Consider the following 17,097-nt stretch of genomic DNA (forward strand, 5'->3'; position numbering starts at 1 on the left):
CATATATACTGAAACAATGCAAGATAATATGGATCTGTAAGTTTAAGAACTGAAGAGGTATTTGAGTTAGTCTGTAAATAATGTACTGCACTTTGCCTAGTTTGTGTCCAAAGGAGAGTGATGAAAAGTGAAAATATTAATATTGAAGGAAATACTGGTATATGCTGTGAACATTAGACGACTGAAAATCATGCTGAAATGCTTCACATGTGAATTACAGATATTGTGAAGCAAAGCACAACAGTCAAACCACAAGAAACTGCCTGTCATACGTCCACGGTACGCGGCAACATTTCAACGATGCTTACCGGATTGGAGTGTAGGAAGGTGAAGAAGTCCGGCCGCGTGATGAACATGACCGCCGGCGACTCCATGAGAGACTGGTGGTTCCTCGGGTTCTGTATGTGCGGAATGCTCTCGGAGGAACCTGCATGTAGAGAAAGGGGGGCAAGAGATGGGGTTCCAGTCTTAGTGAAACTTGCTCTATAAACACTATCCAGCAGCACTGGGGTGTGATAGGAGGGGAGGGGATCGGGAGGGGGGTAGGACCGTGGGTGTGGTTATAACTTGGGTGCACTCACCTTGGCCCCGGTAGACAAAGTAAAGGCTAGAATACACCATGGTGGCCGGCTGTGACAGACCCCAGAAATTCATAGAGGAAGAAGTCGATCCGAGAAGGCGAAAACCCTTGCAGTTATATATAATATAATCCACTGTATTATCCGAACGAACAGGTTTAGATCACCACCACGAAAACTGGCTTCAATCCTTGGGAATGTCTACACACGGTACCATGTGCAACACAGTATCCCTACAGGCTATAATGCACAGCACATCAGTATCAGCTGCTACTATATACACCTGACAGTCAGTGTACATCTGTGCTAGAGAGAGAGATATAGGGAGATATATAGAGAGGGTGAGAGCCAGCCAGAGCTGTCTGCACTGTGAATCACACATCCATCGTCTGCCGTCCGCGGATCCTCTCAGCTGCCTATTTATACGCCGTTCAGCCAGGCAGCCACACAGCGGTGACACCACCATCACCGGTGTGGGTCGGACAGGGGCACGCCGCTGTTGTGCTCATCATATTTCGATGCCAGTTCTCGGTGAAGACAATGGCTTTTCCCCCCACTGAGCTCCCAGGGATGGGATCGTCAGGTGAATGTATATATATCTGATCTCTCTCTCCCGCTCTCTCTGTATCTATCTATCTCTGCCTCCAAAACATGTGTTCCAACTAACCCACTTCCTGTCCATACCAACTGTTCTGTGTAATTGCCCTGGCCTTTCTCTCTCTCCCTCACTCTCTTCCCTTCTCTCCGCCTATAAACAGTGTTGATATTCTGTGACAATGGACTCCAGTGTTGTTTGGCTGATCTGACCCACTTTGACAACACAGAGCACAAACATACAGACACACATACACAAGCACACACAAACGTACACATTGCACACTACGTCACTCATGATCTTTCAATCGCCATAAAGGTGCAGGCCTACCGAGTCTAACACCTCTTGGGTCTTTCTCACCCTCACATGCCTGACAAACTTTTTCTCATGCCTTGCAACCCATAGCCCCCCCCCCCCCAAAAAAAAAAACAACAACAACAACAAACAAATACACACACACACACACACACACAAATGATCTCAATCTACCAAAAAACATTGCTTTGGCACAATACTTCTTTTATCATTTTGATACATTTTTTTAAAATCTCCATTTACAACTTAGAAATGGTAAAGCTCCTTTGTACCATCTCCAACAATAATTAACATGGGGGGGGGGGAAGGGGGCATACCAAACTCGCACAACCTCCCCATGCCATTCCTTTGCTTCTTAGGAGCAGCATTGACATATCACACAATCTCAAGCTTAGCTACTCTTTGATCTTGGTATCACTGAAGATGGTCACTGCAGAAAACATTAATTTGAAATTGTATCAAATCAATCTGATTCCTCTGGTGTGCTCCTCATACCAATAAGTGAAAAAAATTCTTTCTTCCCCTACCCCTCTCTTCCCCCTCTCTTTCTCCTCCCTCCTCCTCCTCCTCCGTTACCCCTCCCCTTTACCCCCCCCCCCTTTGCTATCTATTTCTAGCTGTGGCGTTTGGTTTCAGCTAACCAATACTTCTGAGGTATGAGCGAAGTCATAATACTGATGCTTGTTTGTCACTTAAGATAGAGGGTAAAGAAAAAGGAAACCCCCAAACAACGACAACAAAAGGATAGGATCGGCAGAAACCACAACCAAGAGGATGTAGGCGCACACACTCACACACACATACACACACACACACACACACACAAACACACACATGCTTCCACCATCTGTGCCTTGTGTCACGTAGACAAGAGCAGGATAGGGGAGGGGGAATGTTCTAGGAGGGAGCCCATGGCATGTTCCACAAATACACAGGGCAGTCACGGCATGACATAATCGGCATAGTGACGCAAGCTTCTCTATTTTGCATTTCTGAGTGTGTGTGTGTGTGTGTGTGTGTGTGTGTTGGGGGGGGGAATCAGTTTACTCTCCCCCCCCACTTTTTTTTTTCTGGACCCTATGACATAAAAAGATGCAATCAAACAAAGTCAGAAATTCAAACATGCGTCCAATATCAGCCAATCAGCATTGAGTATTCAGAGACTTCATCTGTGTTTGATTTCCTGACTTAAGTTTAATCTGAACTTTTCTGCGACAAGGCCTTGGTCTCGCATGGATTTAGGGGCAACACTATCTTTTCATTGTAAATGATGCTGGTAACAGGGAAATTACCACAAAGATGACTGGTAATCTTTGTGTGTTTTGTCAAGTAAGATGAAGTCTGCAGGTTCTTAACTTCCATTTCTGTCGTCACATCGCTCTTGATGGTGAAGATTCTAATTGCAGAGACATGTTTGAGCGGTCTGACTTTGGAAAAGGTGTCACACAACACAAAACATACAGAAATTCAAACATCAGTTAAAGTACAATGTTAACAGAAGCAGTGCAAGGATGGAAGGTATCATTATCCATGGTACCAAGTCTCCATCACGTGTATTGCCACACTCACACATGTTCGCAGGTGTCATATAGCTGAAGATTGATCACGCATCACTTGCATCAGATGTCAAAATGTTTTGCAGAGTAATGTTCATATGAAGAACCAAATCTTACTGTTGTCAAAAAGTCTACCCTTACATTCTGATCGAAATTTATAAACACATAAGTTGGACTTTGCCCACTGCATGTTTAAACTTTTAGGGGGCACTGGCCAAATCCAGCCCCACAAAATACTTTCTGTTCCTATTTTTACAGTCCGAGAACACTGAATAGCAGTCCGTGTTTTGAATCGAGGGGAAACATTATCCCTGGTCGTGGCAGATTGTGTTTCCTTTCTACCAAAACAAGATAGACGGGCAGATTTTCAACCGGGCCATTTCAAGGCAGAGACCTCGAGCGAGCGTGAAAAAGTGAAGTGCCAGTATCAAGTACGTTTCTCAATCACAGTGTAGAGGCCCTGTGTGCCCAACTTATCACTTGTTCGAGGATGTGCTCTATTATGTAATTCAGTAGGCAAGAGTGCATACAGGGTCATGTTGGATAATTAATCATCTCTCCTGCCCCCCAAAATTCCAGGTGGAGTTTGGCAGAAGTCGTCTCTGCCTATACATGTGGCTCCACTCACACTTTGACAGAAGCTAAATGTGAGGCCACTGCTCAATTCACAAGAAATGAATGTGCTCATCAAAAGTATTATGTATTATATTTTTTGTTGGATGGAAATAAAGTATAATTGAATTGAATTGAAATTGAAAGAGGACACAGGGCAATGCATCTGGGGAAATATCCTGATGACGACTTAACGTCCAAGGTCTAGTTCTGAAACTCATTTAGATTAAATCTTCATCTGTCAAGAGGAAAGAGACTCTGATTTGTTTTTGGTGGGTTTTTTTTTGTCAAGAAATAATGAGATTAAAAGAAAAGCAATTAGAAGGGAATGGGGCTTTTTATCCTTTCACTTCTTTTTCAGCTGAAAAAAGATTGGGGGTTAAAATCTGATAGGCCGAGAAATGGAGAGGAGTAAACTGACAAAGGTGCAAATTTGACTCACTCGATGCCGAGGGACCGTCGGCGCTATTTCTCCTACCGTCGCTGTCGTCGCTCTGTAGCGTCCTCCGGATGCTCTGGTATCTACAGGATGACGGTGGACAAGAGAGGTCAGGTGAGAAATGGCAAACAACGAAGATGAAAGGCTTGTTTAGAAATGAACAATACATGCATTCCCACATCAAACATCTTATCACCAATCACTTTCAATGGATGCCACCACAAAATAAAGACAGTACTTCAGCATCTAAGACTGTAAAAAAAAAATTCCTGTAAGAATGGGGGTACATGCTCTGTTCATCTACCCATATCAAAACTTTGGCAACACTCTTGCTACACTACACGGATATATTTTTGCCCTTACACACCTGAATTCACTATTCACGAAAAAAATCACAAAAAAATTCACGTGAAATCACACAGGATCTGCACCTTTGCAATGGATTCTTGAGTAAACAGTTCAAGTGTTTTTCAGCAAGAATACTTCAAGCCTGATATAGGATTTACACAAAAGATCCCCCGCCGTTCCAGTACAGGAATGAAAGCATGTTCCATCTTTAATCACGCAATGCATTTACCTCTTATCCTGAAGAAACTGCAAAGATTCCAATACAGCTAAAAAAAAAAAAATTATAATTATATTACCTTGCACTTTTCATAATTTCCTTTAACATCATTTGGGTTTTTTTTTTTTCACTGGTTGGTTAAGCCAATTCTGATGCACAAAATGAAACAACCTGCAGCTGGCCAAGAAAAACTGGCATGTGTCCATATTTTTTTTTTCAGAGAAGCAAGTAATCTTAAGGGACTATCAATTTCATCGAGGTGGTTCCAAAACATCTGCTCCTACGTCAAATGCTCCTATGAAATATCTGCACGCTAAGCCAAACACTAATTTGACCCACAAACACAACCCTAGCCCTAATCCTAACCCTCACATCAAACTAAACCTAAAACCCGTTCACATCCCTAACCCTAAGTCCTTGGAGAGGAGATAAGACTGCAGCAATTGTCACAGGAGCAAATGTCGCGCCACTACTGAGTTGCTGGCGACCTCTCAAATTTATAAAAACTCTGACTTTCCCTCACCTTCTGTCCAGCTGCTGCCGACTCTGCTCCGAGGCGCGGGTGTCCCGCGGGTGTCTCCCGGTCTGGTTGCGGCCGGGCTTGGTCCACGTGGTGGCCCTGCTGTGGTGGTCGATGTAGAACACGCGCCCGTACTGGTCTATCCTGGCCTCCCAATCTTCAGGGGGTAAGGGTTACATGAGAGAGATCGGCAAAATGGGAATTAGGGGGAAGGGAAAACACAGTACATTTCTAGTCGAGATTTCCAACACCTCTTAAAGGTGTACTATCTCATATTACATCTTTTGTAACATACAAATGCGTTTATGTGCACTCGAACATCCTCTATAGATCTCAAAATTTGTCTTCAAATTCTGTGTTTTCTTTGTAAAAGCACCCCCTTGGATTGCCCAACATTTCTGTACAAAACTGAACTAGGGAGTATGAACAGTAGTGCTTTACTTTGCATTGTAAATCATACCAAATGTCTGTTCACTGGACTTCAACAAAATATTTCAAAAATCCAGGGAAGAAAGTCCGCTCAAATAAATTTTGGACAAATCAATGCAACTTCATGTTCTGAGAAGAACTTTGTATCATTCAACACCCTGGGAGTACTTTTACCCAAATTTTGACAAATTTTTTCCCCCCTATCTATTCAATAAACACGCATCACTGCTTTCCTCCATATGATGTTGTACTCTAGAAGCATTGCAGAAACATCTCCTTCATGTAAAAACTAAAAGGCCTAGTTTGGGAGTGACCAATATATGGTCTTATCAGCCACATGCCTATCTTTTTTTTTTCTTTTTTTTTTTTTTTTGCTCACTTTCAGGTAGGGGATCCTCGTCCGCTGGTAGCTCGTATCTTTGGTAGGTGGCGCGGTGGCCGGGTGTGAGTACGGGCGTGGTAGGGGTGTCGCTGCTAGAACTCTCCGACGTTGATCCTGGAATCGTGACTGCCAACCGCAGATAGGAGAAAAACATTTTAATATTTTGAGATTATCCTCCACATGACATTGCAAACACTGTGACAATTAAATCTCTCTTGAAAAGAAAGGGAACTATAACTCTGAACGTATTGGCCCTTATGTCAGTAACAAGTCAATGGAATGTTTCACTTTTCATGAAAATTGAAATTTTGTGGAATTCTTATATCTTCTTTACAAGTGTCTATAAGGACATCATGAACTGTGGTAATCTTCTTGTCAAGCAACGATGACACCAAAACTTCAAAAATTCATACCTTTTTTATCAATTGTCAGATTTTCTTAGAACTATCACTGCTGTGTTCTGATACAAATGTATTACATGTTGCCAGTTCTTTCACTCAATCATAATTTATATTTGGGCTTTAACCCTATTCTAACTGGGCTATTTGAGACCAAGTTTTTACTGGGGGGGGTCAATTTGACCCCCCCTTCAGATCTCGGCCGCCGATCGCGCGATCGCCGCAAAATTTTGCCTGTACATAGAGCCGGATGTCAACTACAAGATTATATGGTCATACAATAGAAAAAGTTTGATTTTATATTTTTTAATAAATTAATTATGCAAATTAACGCATGAAATCATATTTTCACCTATAACTCCATTAAAAAGATTGAAGGATTGCTAAATTTTTGTGTCAGAGTTCCTCAAGACATATCAAACAATTTTCTTATAAAAAAATAGCGCAATCAAAGTCAGTTTCTTTTGTTTTGTATTGTTTTGTTAATTTCTTATGTATTTTATTGTTTTTTCGACCTTTTGTTTTTTATTGTTTTTTTGCCAAAATTTGTTGCAGGCACTTTTCCAAGCTGATCTACAATAGAATTGATTAATTTCAATGGTTAAAAGTTGAAATAATCCAATTCATATCAATTAAACAAAAAAACACAATTTGCATTGGATTTGCACACAAAATCATGAATTTGAGCTGTTTTTGGGTTGACATGCATATGCAAAACATTGCGTAACTTCAGAACGGTGTACCCGGACGTCGCAAATTTGGTCTCAAAATATGCGGGAGACTTCAATGAAAAAAGTCACAAAACGCCGCGGCAAAATCTTTGCGCGTTGCGGAATGGTGGCGCGAAATGTCGAGGGGGGGGTCAATTTGACCCCCCCCCCCCCAGTTAGAATAGGGTTAATAAAGGTTCCTTGAAAAAGGGAAATTCATATCATCATCATCATCACCACCATCATCACCATCATCATCAAACATCAGTATCATCATCGTCATCATCGTCATCATCCTCATCATCCTTATCATCTTGGCACAGGGGGCATTGTCCTGCCCTGCCTGACAATAGCCAGAAATGTTTGCCTGCCGAGTCAGATCGGGTTAAGTCTGATAACAACACCTGCAAAAGGAGGACTGCCCGGAACCGACCCCCCGAAACAGGTAAATGAGAAAAACAGAAAACGGATGGGAGCACGCTGGCTGCAGCTTATGGGGAAATGCACTTTTTGTGTGTAAGAGGGAGAGAAAGAGAAAGAAAGAGGGAGAGAGGGAGAGAGGGAGGTATAAACAGTTGCTGCACAATGTGACTTTAAATGCTGATATATGCATGTAAAACAATTTTTTCTTCCTTATGACAACTGCCTGTAGGCTATACCATGAATACAAACAGCTGTAATCTAACTCATTCATTCTCTATCAATACATATACATGCTCACTTGCTAAAAAGAGCTCTACAAGTGGTGCTGTTTTCATTTTTTCCCTTGTAGTTTTTGGAATCTAGTATGTAATGGTTTTGATTCTGTTTTCTACATGTATGTTACACCTTGCTAACAACACATTTGTGTATTTCTCTTCAATGGTCAGACATACTACTGCACTTTTTATTGGGACTGTTCTTCTTTAAGTTTAAAATTGATGACGTTTTTATGAGCAGAGGAGATTTTGACTGCAAGAAGGACTTCAAAATTCAAGGCGGAAATCTTTACAAAAATATGCAAATCCCCTCCCCCCAAAAAAGGCAATGTTAACCTGTTGAGAATGGACTGATTTTGCTACAACACGCATTTCCCATAGACACTTGCCCGAGTATACTCGGGGACTCGTCCTCAACTGGTTAAATTTTGTGAATAAAATACTTGACTTTATTGATGTACGCTCAAAACTGTAACATCAAAAGTTTTTCCTGAAGGACATGGCAGGGGGCTGTGGCTCAAATCTCCAAGAAATCATAATATCACGAAAACCTGATCTGGACCCCCCCCCCCCCCAACACACACACACACACACACACACACACACAATCTTTGCAGTTCACAAGTTCAGCGAATGGAAATTAAGGAAACACTGGGGGTAAAAAGTAACAACAATACAAGAGGCTCACAACAGTCATGTTACGCACAGGGGGAAGAGTGCGTACGATACACAGCGCACGTTTACTGCAATTGACAACAGCCGAACTGTCATTTGCCATTCATCCCTCTTTCTCCCCCTCTCTCTCTGGAATTTGGGGGCGCCGATCGAGGTTGAAATAATGCCTCGATGCCCAATGCCCCTCGACCAGGAGAATTTGATTACAGCCGTAATGTCTTGTAAACGGGAACAGAAATAGCCCCAGCAGTATCATGCCATGAGCAATTTGGGTTGCTAACAGGATATTTCGACATTGTTGTAAGTAGGATATCCTTAATCGACAGGCATTGGAATGCCATTAGGAGGCTGGGAAGTACCCCGATTGCCTTGATCTGGAAGCTAACGTCTTCTTCTGCTCCAGTTTCATTCTCTTTCTTGTGGAAGTTAGTTTTTTTTTTGTCCTCATTGTTGTTTTTCTCCTTTTATTGGGGGGGGGGGGTGGTCTTCATTTTAAGGATAATGGAAACAAAGTGAATGTTTATTTTAGCACATGTTGATGTTTGTACAGCTGTCTCAATGTGTTATACTGTCTTTTACTGCTGAGTAAGTGGCTTTTTAAAGCAGTTGCGTTTACACGTGTGACCAACGTTAACAGCTGTATTATTTTGTACATTCGTGTCATGAATGTAGTGGAATGAGTTTAGGAAAGATAAAGTTCATGACATACTCTTTATACAGGGGAAGCAACTACTTCACATATCCACAAACATTCCAGTGAACACATAAGGGGAAAAAAAACACACAACAAACAAAGCATACAGACTGTGAAAGTTTTGGAAACTACTTGACACGGATGGTGACCTTTCAAACCGCACCGCAGTATTTTGAGGGCTGAAAAAGCAATACTTTTGGTGGAAAAACAGGCATTTTTACCTTTCCTGCAATTTGCAGGAGGCAATTTGCAGGAGACGTATTGTGTGGGAATACAATTATGGATTCTCAAAAAACACTATTTTCCACGAAATCTAAAGTATTTTTGGCCAAAAAAAAAAAAACCAAAACAAAATACTGTAAGAAAGTAACAGTTGGCATTTGTGCTAAAAGCTTAAAACTTGATTGGTTTGAATGCTTTCTATCTATTCATGTATTCCAACAAAAGATAATAGACTATAAACATGGCCATTCCCATACATCCTACTATTACACCTCTGAAGTTATTTACAGTGTACAACTCTTCCCTACTGTTCCCAGTGACCACTGTCATAGATTTTACAATGTCCATCCTTGACAACACCATCTTCACTATCATCATCATCTATGGGCTATAAAGTTATCAGCTTCTCTGCTACTAACACCAAAACGCTTGTCATCTTTTTTCCACCAAATATGCATTATCACCAGAAATGCTACCACATTAAAAATTGCGAGGTTCTACTACCATATGTCACAAAATGCTCAACCAACCACTTCTAACCTCACCCCAATTCCCATGTTTCCATCATGAATATCCCTACCATGCGACTATAACAGCAACTGCCACTTATTATTTCAACCACTACCAGTACAACTGCCATCCTCACTACCACCTCTCTTACTGCAACTACCATCTTCACAACCACTACCACAAAAGTTGCCATTCTCACTACCACATCAACCACTATACCACAACTATTCTCTTTTCCAAAAACTCAACCACCACCACAACTACCACCATCGTCGCAATCTCAACCATCACAATAGCAATCGTAGACAGCATTACTACCACCACAATCTCCAACCACACTGCAACTGATCGCATCATCACTTTCCCCTCTTCCACAACCACAACCATTATCTTTTCTATAAGCTCAACAACCACCATCACGACAACCACAACCATTGTTGCATAATCTCAACCACCACAATCGCCATCATAGACAGCATTATTACCAACACCATATCTAACCACACTGCAACTGATCCCATAATCATATTTTCATATTTATCTCGATTATACCCACCATGTAGTCCGGCCGCTGCCGCCCGAAGACCCTGTCGTCGCTGCCACACGGCGCTGTTCCGATGGCTGGACCTCCTGCGTGTCCTGCCGCCGGGTGCTGGAGCCGAGCTCTGCTTGCCCATAGGCGGGACAACATCCTCCTCCCCGTTTCTGGCCGATGATGATGATGACGATGATGCCCTGGCAACTGTACTTGTATCCTGGGGGAGGTCAAGACAGATGGGGAGGAGGGGGGTGGGAGCAGTCGGGGGGGGGGGGGGGGGGAGAGGGTGGAAGAAGGAGACAGAGAGTCAGAAGACGAGTTCAGTGTGACATTTCAAGATGGGCATTGTGGCACGGAGCACATTCCTGGCTCGCACAAAGGGTTAGGCCTGGCCTACAGGCAGATAAAAACAATCTGGAGATGATGTAATGGTAATAAGAAAATAACAGCTGATATGGCTGGGCAGTGAGTCATGCTCAGTGTACAGTAGTTTACCTCTATCAGACATTACCCTTCTGCTTAAATGTGATATGTCCTACATGGCACAGTTACAGTAACCAATATGTACTCATCAAAATCACAGAGAATAAAAACAGCAATCAGGAAGACTTCTATGTTATACGCATCTCAGTGGGGAAAATTACACACTGTGCTAATTCCTATTAAAATCAGAGAGTGTTTTATATTCTCTATAATCATAGTCTCTGGCCATATACAACTATATGAAGAGATATTGAAGTTCTCACAAAGCTTAGTGCAGAAGCAGTAAGACTTGGCATCTCTGTAATTAGATACAATGCAATAGCTATGACAAACATATTTTGTATCACATGCAATGTCACATTTTTATGATATACACTGATATACACTGTGCACAAATGAGCTGCAGTCCAAAATCAAGCTTTAGAGTATGTCAAGAGAAGCATCCACTGCCTTAGGACCAATGTTTTGACTTTCAAATTTTGGACACATCACTGGTCATACATAATGATGAATTTATCCTCTCTCGATTAAAAGAGATTATACCTTAATCCCCTAATCCCCATTGTGTCATTATGGTCTTCCTGTTGAACTGTGAGGCACATTGCTACCCTCGAGTGGGTCAACTAACTTTACAACCAGGTCAAGTTTGGATGGATTTAATACTAATGAAAAAGCTTAAATTTGATAAGTTCAGCTATTAGGTGTTTTGGGGCACATTTTCCTCTTTTTCTTTTTAACAACAGTCATGAACTCTAGGTGTACATTTACATTGATCATTAGGCTCGTAACTATTGTACTTCAAGGAGTAGGCCTAATCAGTAAAAGTCATCAGATGGCTTTAAAAACTTGCACAATATGATAATAATGCACAAACTGGTATTCAAGGCAAGTGGGAAATCTGCTGCAGAATTATCACTTTTTTCACCATTGAATAGGCACCTTTGATTATTTACTACCAAACAGCTCACACTGAAGAAAGACTACCAATATCTGGGTGCTGGCCACATTCATTTTATACACTGCACGAAATTAGAAGGGAATTTACAAAACAGCCCAACTTGTGTGAATAAAACAGGAACACTAATCTTCTACAAATGTGTTGCCAATTTTCAGATACAAATCATTCATAGATTTTGTGATTAAGAGGCTTTGTGAATTCCACAACTGAAACAAACAATTACAAATTAACACAAGAATGGCTGAAATGAAAGCTTTCACACTACATTACAAAACACTAACTGCGAAGAGTATATATATCATGAATAGACACAGGGCCAAAACCACAGAAATATCTTTTTCTTGGACTCGATGGGAAAGAAAGAAACAACAACAACACATCTCTGAAATGGATTTACAATGAGCAGATGGCAAGACACACTGCGGTTTGAAAACTCGTGACTCTGCACGCAGATCGGCGCCGCACACAGGACTCAACGTGATCTGGTCCGAGGTACGTACACACAACAATAGAGTCATATGTCCGACACATTCCAGTCGCTATAAGGACGTACCAAGAAGACCTCGGGCACGACCTTTCTTCCCCTCTGTGTAGTCACTGTTATTGTGAAAGTATCCTGGAATAAAATGTATCCCATTTCTGCCAGCTGTTCAGTGTAAAGTCTACATTACCGGAAAGGCATCGACACCACACTATTACGGTCTCTGCAACTATAGTCATTCTGCATTGCATGGCTGGTAGTTCTACTTTATGCTTTAAAGTTGACACAATGAAATAAGAAGAAATATGGCAAACAATATAAATGTTTACCTGAAATTATACAAAAATCAAAAATGTTTTAATGTGTCACCTTTCTCACAGATACATGTAACTGATAGCAATCAGTAACTTAAAATCCTGAAAGTATACATTTTGATAAGATTGGCAAAATACTGTCTTCTAAGAAATGTGGCATTTCTTCAAATATCACCAATGGTTTATATTTTACCTCATCATGTTTCATCTTAAAACTCTATGAATACTTGGCCATTAAAAACTTTTCTGTCTCAATTTTGTTTTCACTGTATTTTTATGTCATGTCACAATAACCATGTCTGGTGATGGCATAAAAAGTTCAAATCTGATTTTCTCAAAAACACCTTTATCTGGAGGCTGGCTTTCATAGCATTTTTGTGGTACGGTAGTCTTTTTGTGTGTTTTGTGTTGCTTCATTGCATTTAAATTATTTATTGTAGTGTTTGTTATTGCTACCTCTAGAGCATGGGTCAAATAGTAAGATATTAGAAAGCCTTTACACTGGAGAATCTTATGATCCTGCATTCAGAAAATGGATGCTCAGCAAATTCATTGTAGGCTTTTGTAGTAACGGGTCACACTTAACACAAATTAAGAATTCAAATAGTGACATAAAGTTGGTGTAATGTCTATTTGAAGAAACATCCCTTCAGGAAAAAACAAACAAACAAACACCAGCAGCCTTCGTGCTTGAGACTCACTCAGTGCCTGACGTAAAATGGAAAGTGATGGTTACACATGAGAGGGTTTGGGTCAGGAGCTCTGCAGATAACGTTTAAAAACTTTAGGGAATTAAGCATTCTTTGGGACTGTTTCTATTCTTTCTTTGCCTTTAAGACTGTAAAAACAAAGAAGCTTTAAAAGGAATGTGGGATGTGCAGTGCAAGGTATACAGACAGAGTATCAATACAAGACGTGTGAGTGCTCTGTGACACCAGTAATTGTTATGGATTTGATCAACCAACTAAAGCGGTCAGGCCAGTTTCAACGCTTGGATTAATCTCTGCACTTCTTTCCCTCAAAAGGCAGGCGACTTCCTTCAAACACTTAATGATGCATTGTTTCTGAGAGTGAATTTGTCCAATGTCATTTAAAAGTACAATGTAGTCTTACTGATAAGCAGACCCTCTTTCCCAGTTGTACTTTTTTGTTTTCATGTGGTCCAGCTAAAACACGACATAACTACAGAAAGAGGAAAGAAAATAGCTCTCTTTACTATGGGTGGGTGCTGCTCAAACTATTCAACATTTTTTCTTCTGGTTGCTGTAAAGCATGAAATATTCACGGCATGAAATTTTTACAATTTGGAGCTGATGACCTTTTTTTGCGTCAAAGAAATTTTCGCAAAGTGCCACTGGCATCCAATGCATAGGAACTGTGTAGATGAAAACATTTGCATGCATTTAAATTTTGTAAATCTTGGCTCTTGAGAAATTTGCAAAATTAAAATACATTTATTTGATGACCCATTCAACAAAGATTGAACCAGCAACATTCTCAATCTGATCCTTATAATTCACTCTAAAAACAGACTACATGAGTGGTTATTGTCCACACCCCTGAATAAAGACAAACATTTGTGTAATACACTTTGTATATCAGGTCATGGCAGACTTGAAAGGTGATAGCATAGTTTCATCTGGTTTGCATACATGTGGTATATACAGATATTCATTACTCTTCTGTTGTATCACGTGAAACTATGGAATCCAACAATTTTCTCATTTTATGTGCAATCGGAATAAGACTTCTACAATATATTCTATTTGTTTCATTTGATGCCTCCATGGATAGACGTTGCAATCGAATCAGTAACAGTGAACTCTAACTATCACAGAAACAATCAATTTTCATGAAATAAACAGTACACTTAATCAAACGTGGGTAGATATATTGTTCCAAATATCGGGTGACACAGTGCCCTTATGGTTTTGATTTTTAATATTTTACTGAAAATGAAAATAATTTAATATTGACACCACAATGTAGACAAGATTAAGCTTTATGTGATACCTATAACTCAATATCCCCCCCCAAAAAAAAAAGAGAGCAAAAGAGAAGCAACTCTTCTTCAATACAAAATATGATTTATGTCAAATATGCATTGTACAAGTACATATGACTAAAGTAACTCAGCATTTGGCAGCGCACCGAGATTGAATAAAGGCTACTTCCGCCGCCTCAGCAGTGCGGAGTTCGAGGACGAACGGAAGTGCAAGTGCACGGCCAGTCATGGCGCTGCATACACAAGCAGTTGCACTAAAGAGATACAATGTATACCTCAGGTTCTTTTTATAGTACTCTCTGCTTTGAGAGATTCCACTTTACAATACACAATCTTGTCTGCATCCTCAAATATCTACATTTTGTTTACAAATCACATAGACAGAAACTGCAGAGTGCACTTCATACGTGAGCTGAGCAAATGCAGTGCTCACGCACAATATGGAATTGGTACTTGCATTGTATAGTATTGTATGTCTGCTACAGACAAGAAGAATTGTCTACTTTATCAGGTATCTTAAAATAATCAAAATTGCACTATTTTTGTGACATTCCTCTTCTTTTCACACAGATAGTTTTTCTTTTTTTTTCTTCATCCTTTTTCCCTTCTTTCTCCCTCTTCTTCTTCAACATCAATATATTCCTTCTCTTTCTCTCTTTTCTTCTTCCTCATTATCATCTTTTCTTTTTCCTGTCCTCTTTTATTTTCCTCTTTCTTCTTTTTCTTCTTCTTCTTCTTCTTCTCCTTCTTCTTCATTTTCTTCTTCTTCTTCTTCTTCTTCCTAATCTTCATTCTCTTCTTTTTCCCTTTTTTTTTTTCTTTCTCTTTTCCCTAACTTTTTCTTCTTGTTTTCAAGAATGTACTTAGGAATATCCCACCAAGAGAAGATACAATACAGTGGTAAATTCAGTTACTAATACGGAAGGCAGTAATTGGCAAGTTGTTAATATCGCAAATATCATTCATTTCTCAAACACTTCAAATGATAAAAATTGCTGTGAATAACGGCTTATACAGTATGGCATACTATATAGAACGTAATTGTGGTCCTAGAATATTTAAAGTTATCAGTTTACCTTGCGAAGTTCTCATGCTTGATCATGGGTATTTTGACTACGGCTCTGAAAGCAGCCTGGGAAATGCACAAAATATTTTCTGGACCCATCACCTCACACAGAATCATACAACTCTTTTATTTTGAAACCCAACATCTCATCTCAGATTTTTCCTTTCACATGCCCACTTAAACAAAACTCTATTTATATCACTTGTATTTTCAAAGTATTACTGATTTGGGGAGGCAGAGTTACAGTATAACAGAGCAAGACAAAATAATATCATCTGATAGCAACACACACTGCAGACGCTACTTAACACTTACTGTGCTGTCTTCACAGATTAGCAAAGATATCTCAAAACTAATTCTTGATGGGTAGAGATTAACTAATCCCTCTTATCCCTATTTATCACCTGTCAAACTGTGGCCTTTCCAAGAGCACTTGAGACCGTTCTACATAACTCCTATAACTGTGCTAAAAAAAAAAAAAACATAACACCCAACTATGCCCTTTAACCCCCATCTATTAAACCTATCACACTAGCTAACAAATTTGCCAAAATAGTAAAAGCAACATTACCTTCGCAACTGGCTAGATGAATGCTCAATGCTTCAATCTAGTGTCTGTTCAAACTGCCTGACAGTCATGCCCATCCTGTTTCCTTGTTGCGCAATCCATTCCCAAGCTGATGCCTCCCCCACCCCAACAAAAAAGACAGATGCAATGACAGGGCACATTGCACGACCCTTGTTCCACATATTCACTTTGTCAAGTAACCCCTGATGGCGCTGTGCAGTGTTGCATTGCCACTTGGGGAAAGGTTTGAAAGGGTGGGAGTGCGTCTCCTGCTACGATTGATTCGTCACGTCGTCTGCCAGAGTCGGAAGGTCACGGAAGGGTCAGCGGAGATGCCCGATGGATATCTAATCGCACCTTTGGCAATGCGAGAAGGATCCGTTTGCCAGCGGATGTTGCACAAGACCAAACTTACAACAGCAAAGCATGTGTCTTTATTAAAAAGACGTTCAGACTATTGACTGCTCAATGAATAGGTGGATGGCTTAAAGACTGTCACTTCTCGGAACATGATTTAAGAACATAACTTTGACTATGCTAATTCTAGCAGGCAACATTTTCACGCTGTGATACACCATGAATACTGGCTAGAATCAACCTCCCTCCCCTGCTTATAACAGGCACTTCACCCAAGACACCTGTCCAAATATACTCAGGACTGGTCTCCAATGGGTTAATATCAGTGGAGTGGTTGAAACTGTACATTTTAACAGATCGGGTATCAGCTTTCCTCTTTAAAGACAAAAGAGTACAAATTGTGGTGTCTTATTGGAGGATGGGTGTGAG

At 40.5% G+C, this 17,097-nt stretch overlaps 1 protein-coding gene across 1 annotated transcript in view; it reads right to left on the reverse strand.

Moving 5' to 3' along the window:
- Positions 1–17,097, reverse strand: part of LOC140243740 (E3 ubiquitin-protein ligase HECW2-like) — a 161,455-nt gene that overhangs the window by 13,019 nt on the left and 131,339 nt on the right. Inside the window, exons 9-13 of the mRNA XM_072323405.1 lie at positions 10,455–10,653; positions 5,989–6,117; positions 5,184–5,337; positions 4,099–4,178; positions 309–427 (exon numbers count right to left, since the gene is read on the reverse strand). Coding sequence (XP_072179506.1) covers positions 309–427; positions 4,099–4,178; positions 5,184–5,337; positions 5,989–6,117; positions 10,455–10,653 — 681 coding nt within the window. The remainder of the gene's footprint in view (positions 1–308; positions 428–4,098; positions 4,179–5,183; positions 5,338–5,988; positions 6,118–10,454; positions 10,654–17,097) is intronic.

This window comes from Diadema setosum, chromosome 20, assembly GCF_964275005.1.
Source record: "Diadema setosum chromosome 20, eeDiaSeto1, whole genome shotgun sequence".
In the NCBI taxonomy this organism is placed as follows: Eukaryota; Metazoa; Echinodermata; class Echinoidea; order Diadematoida; family Diadematidae; genus Diadema; species Diadema setosum.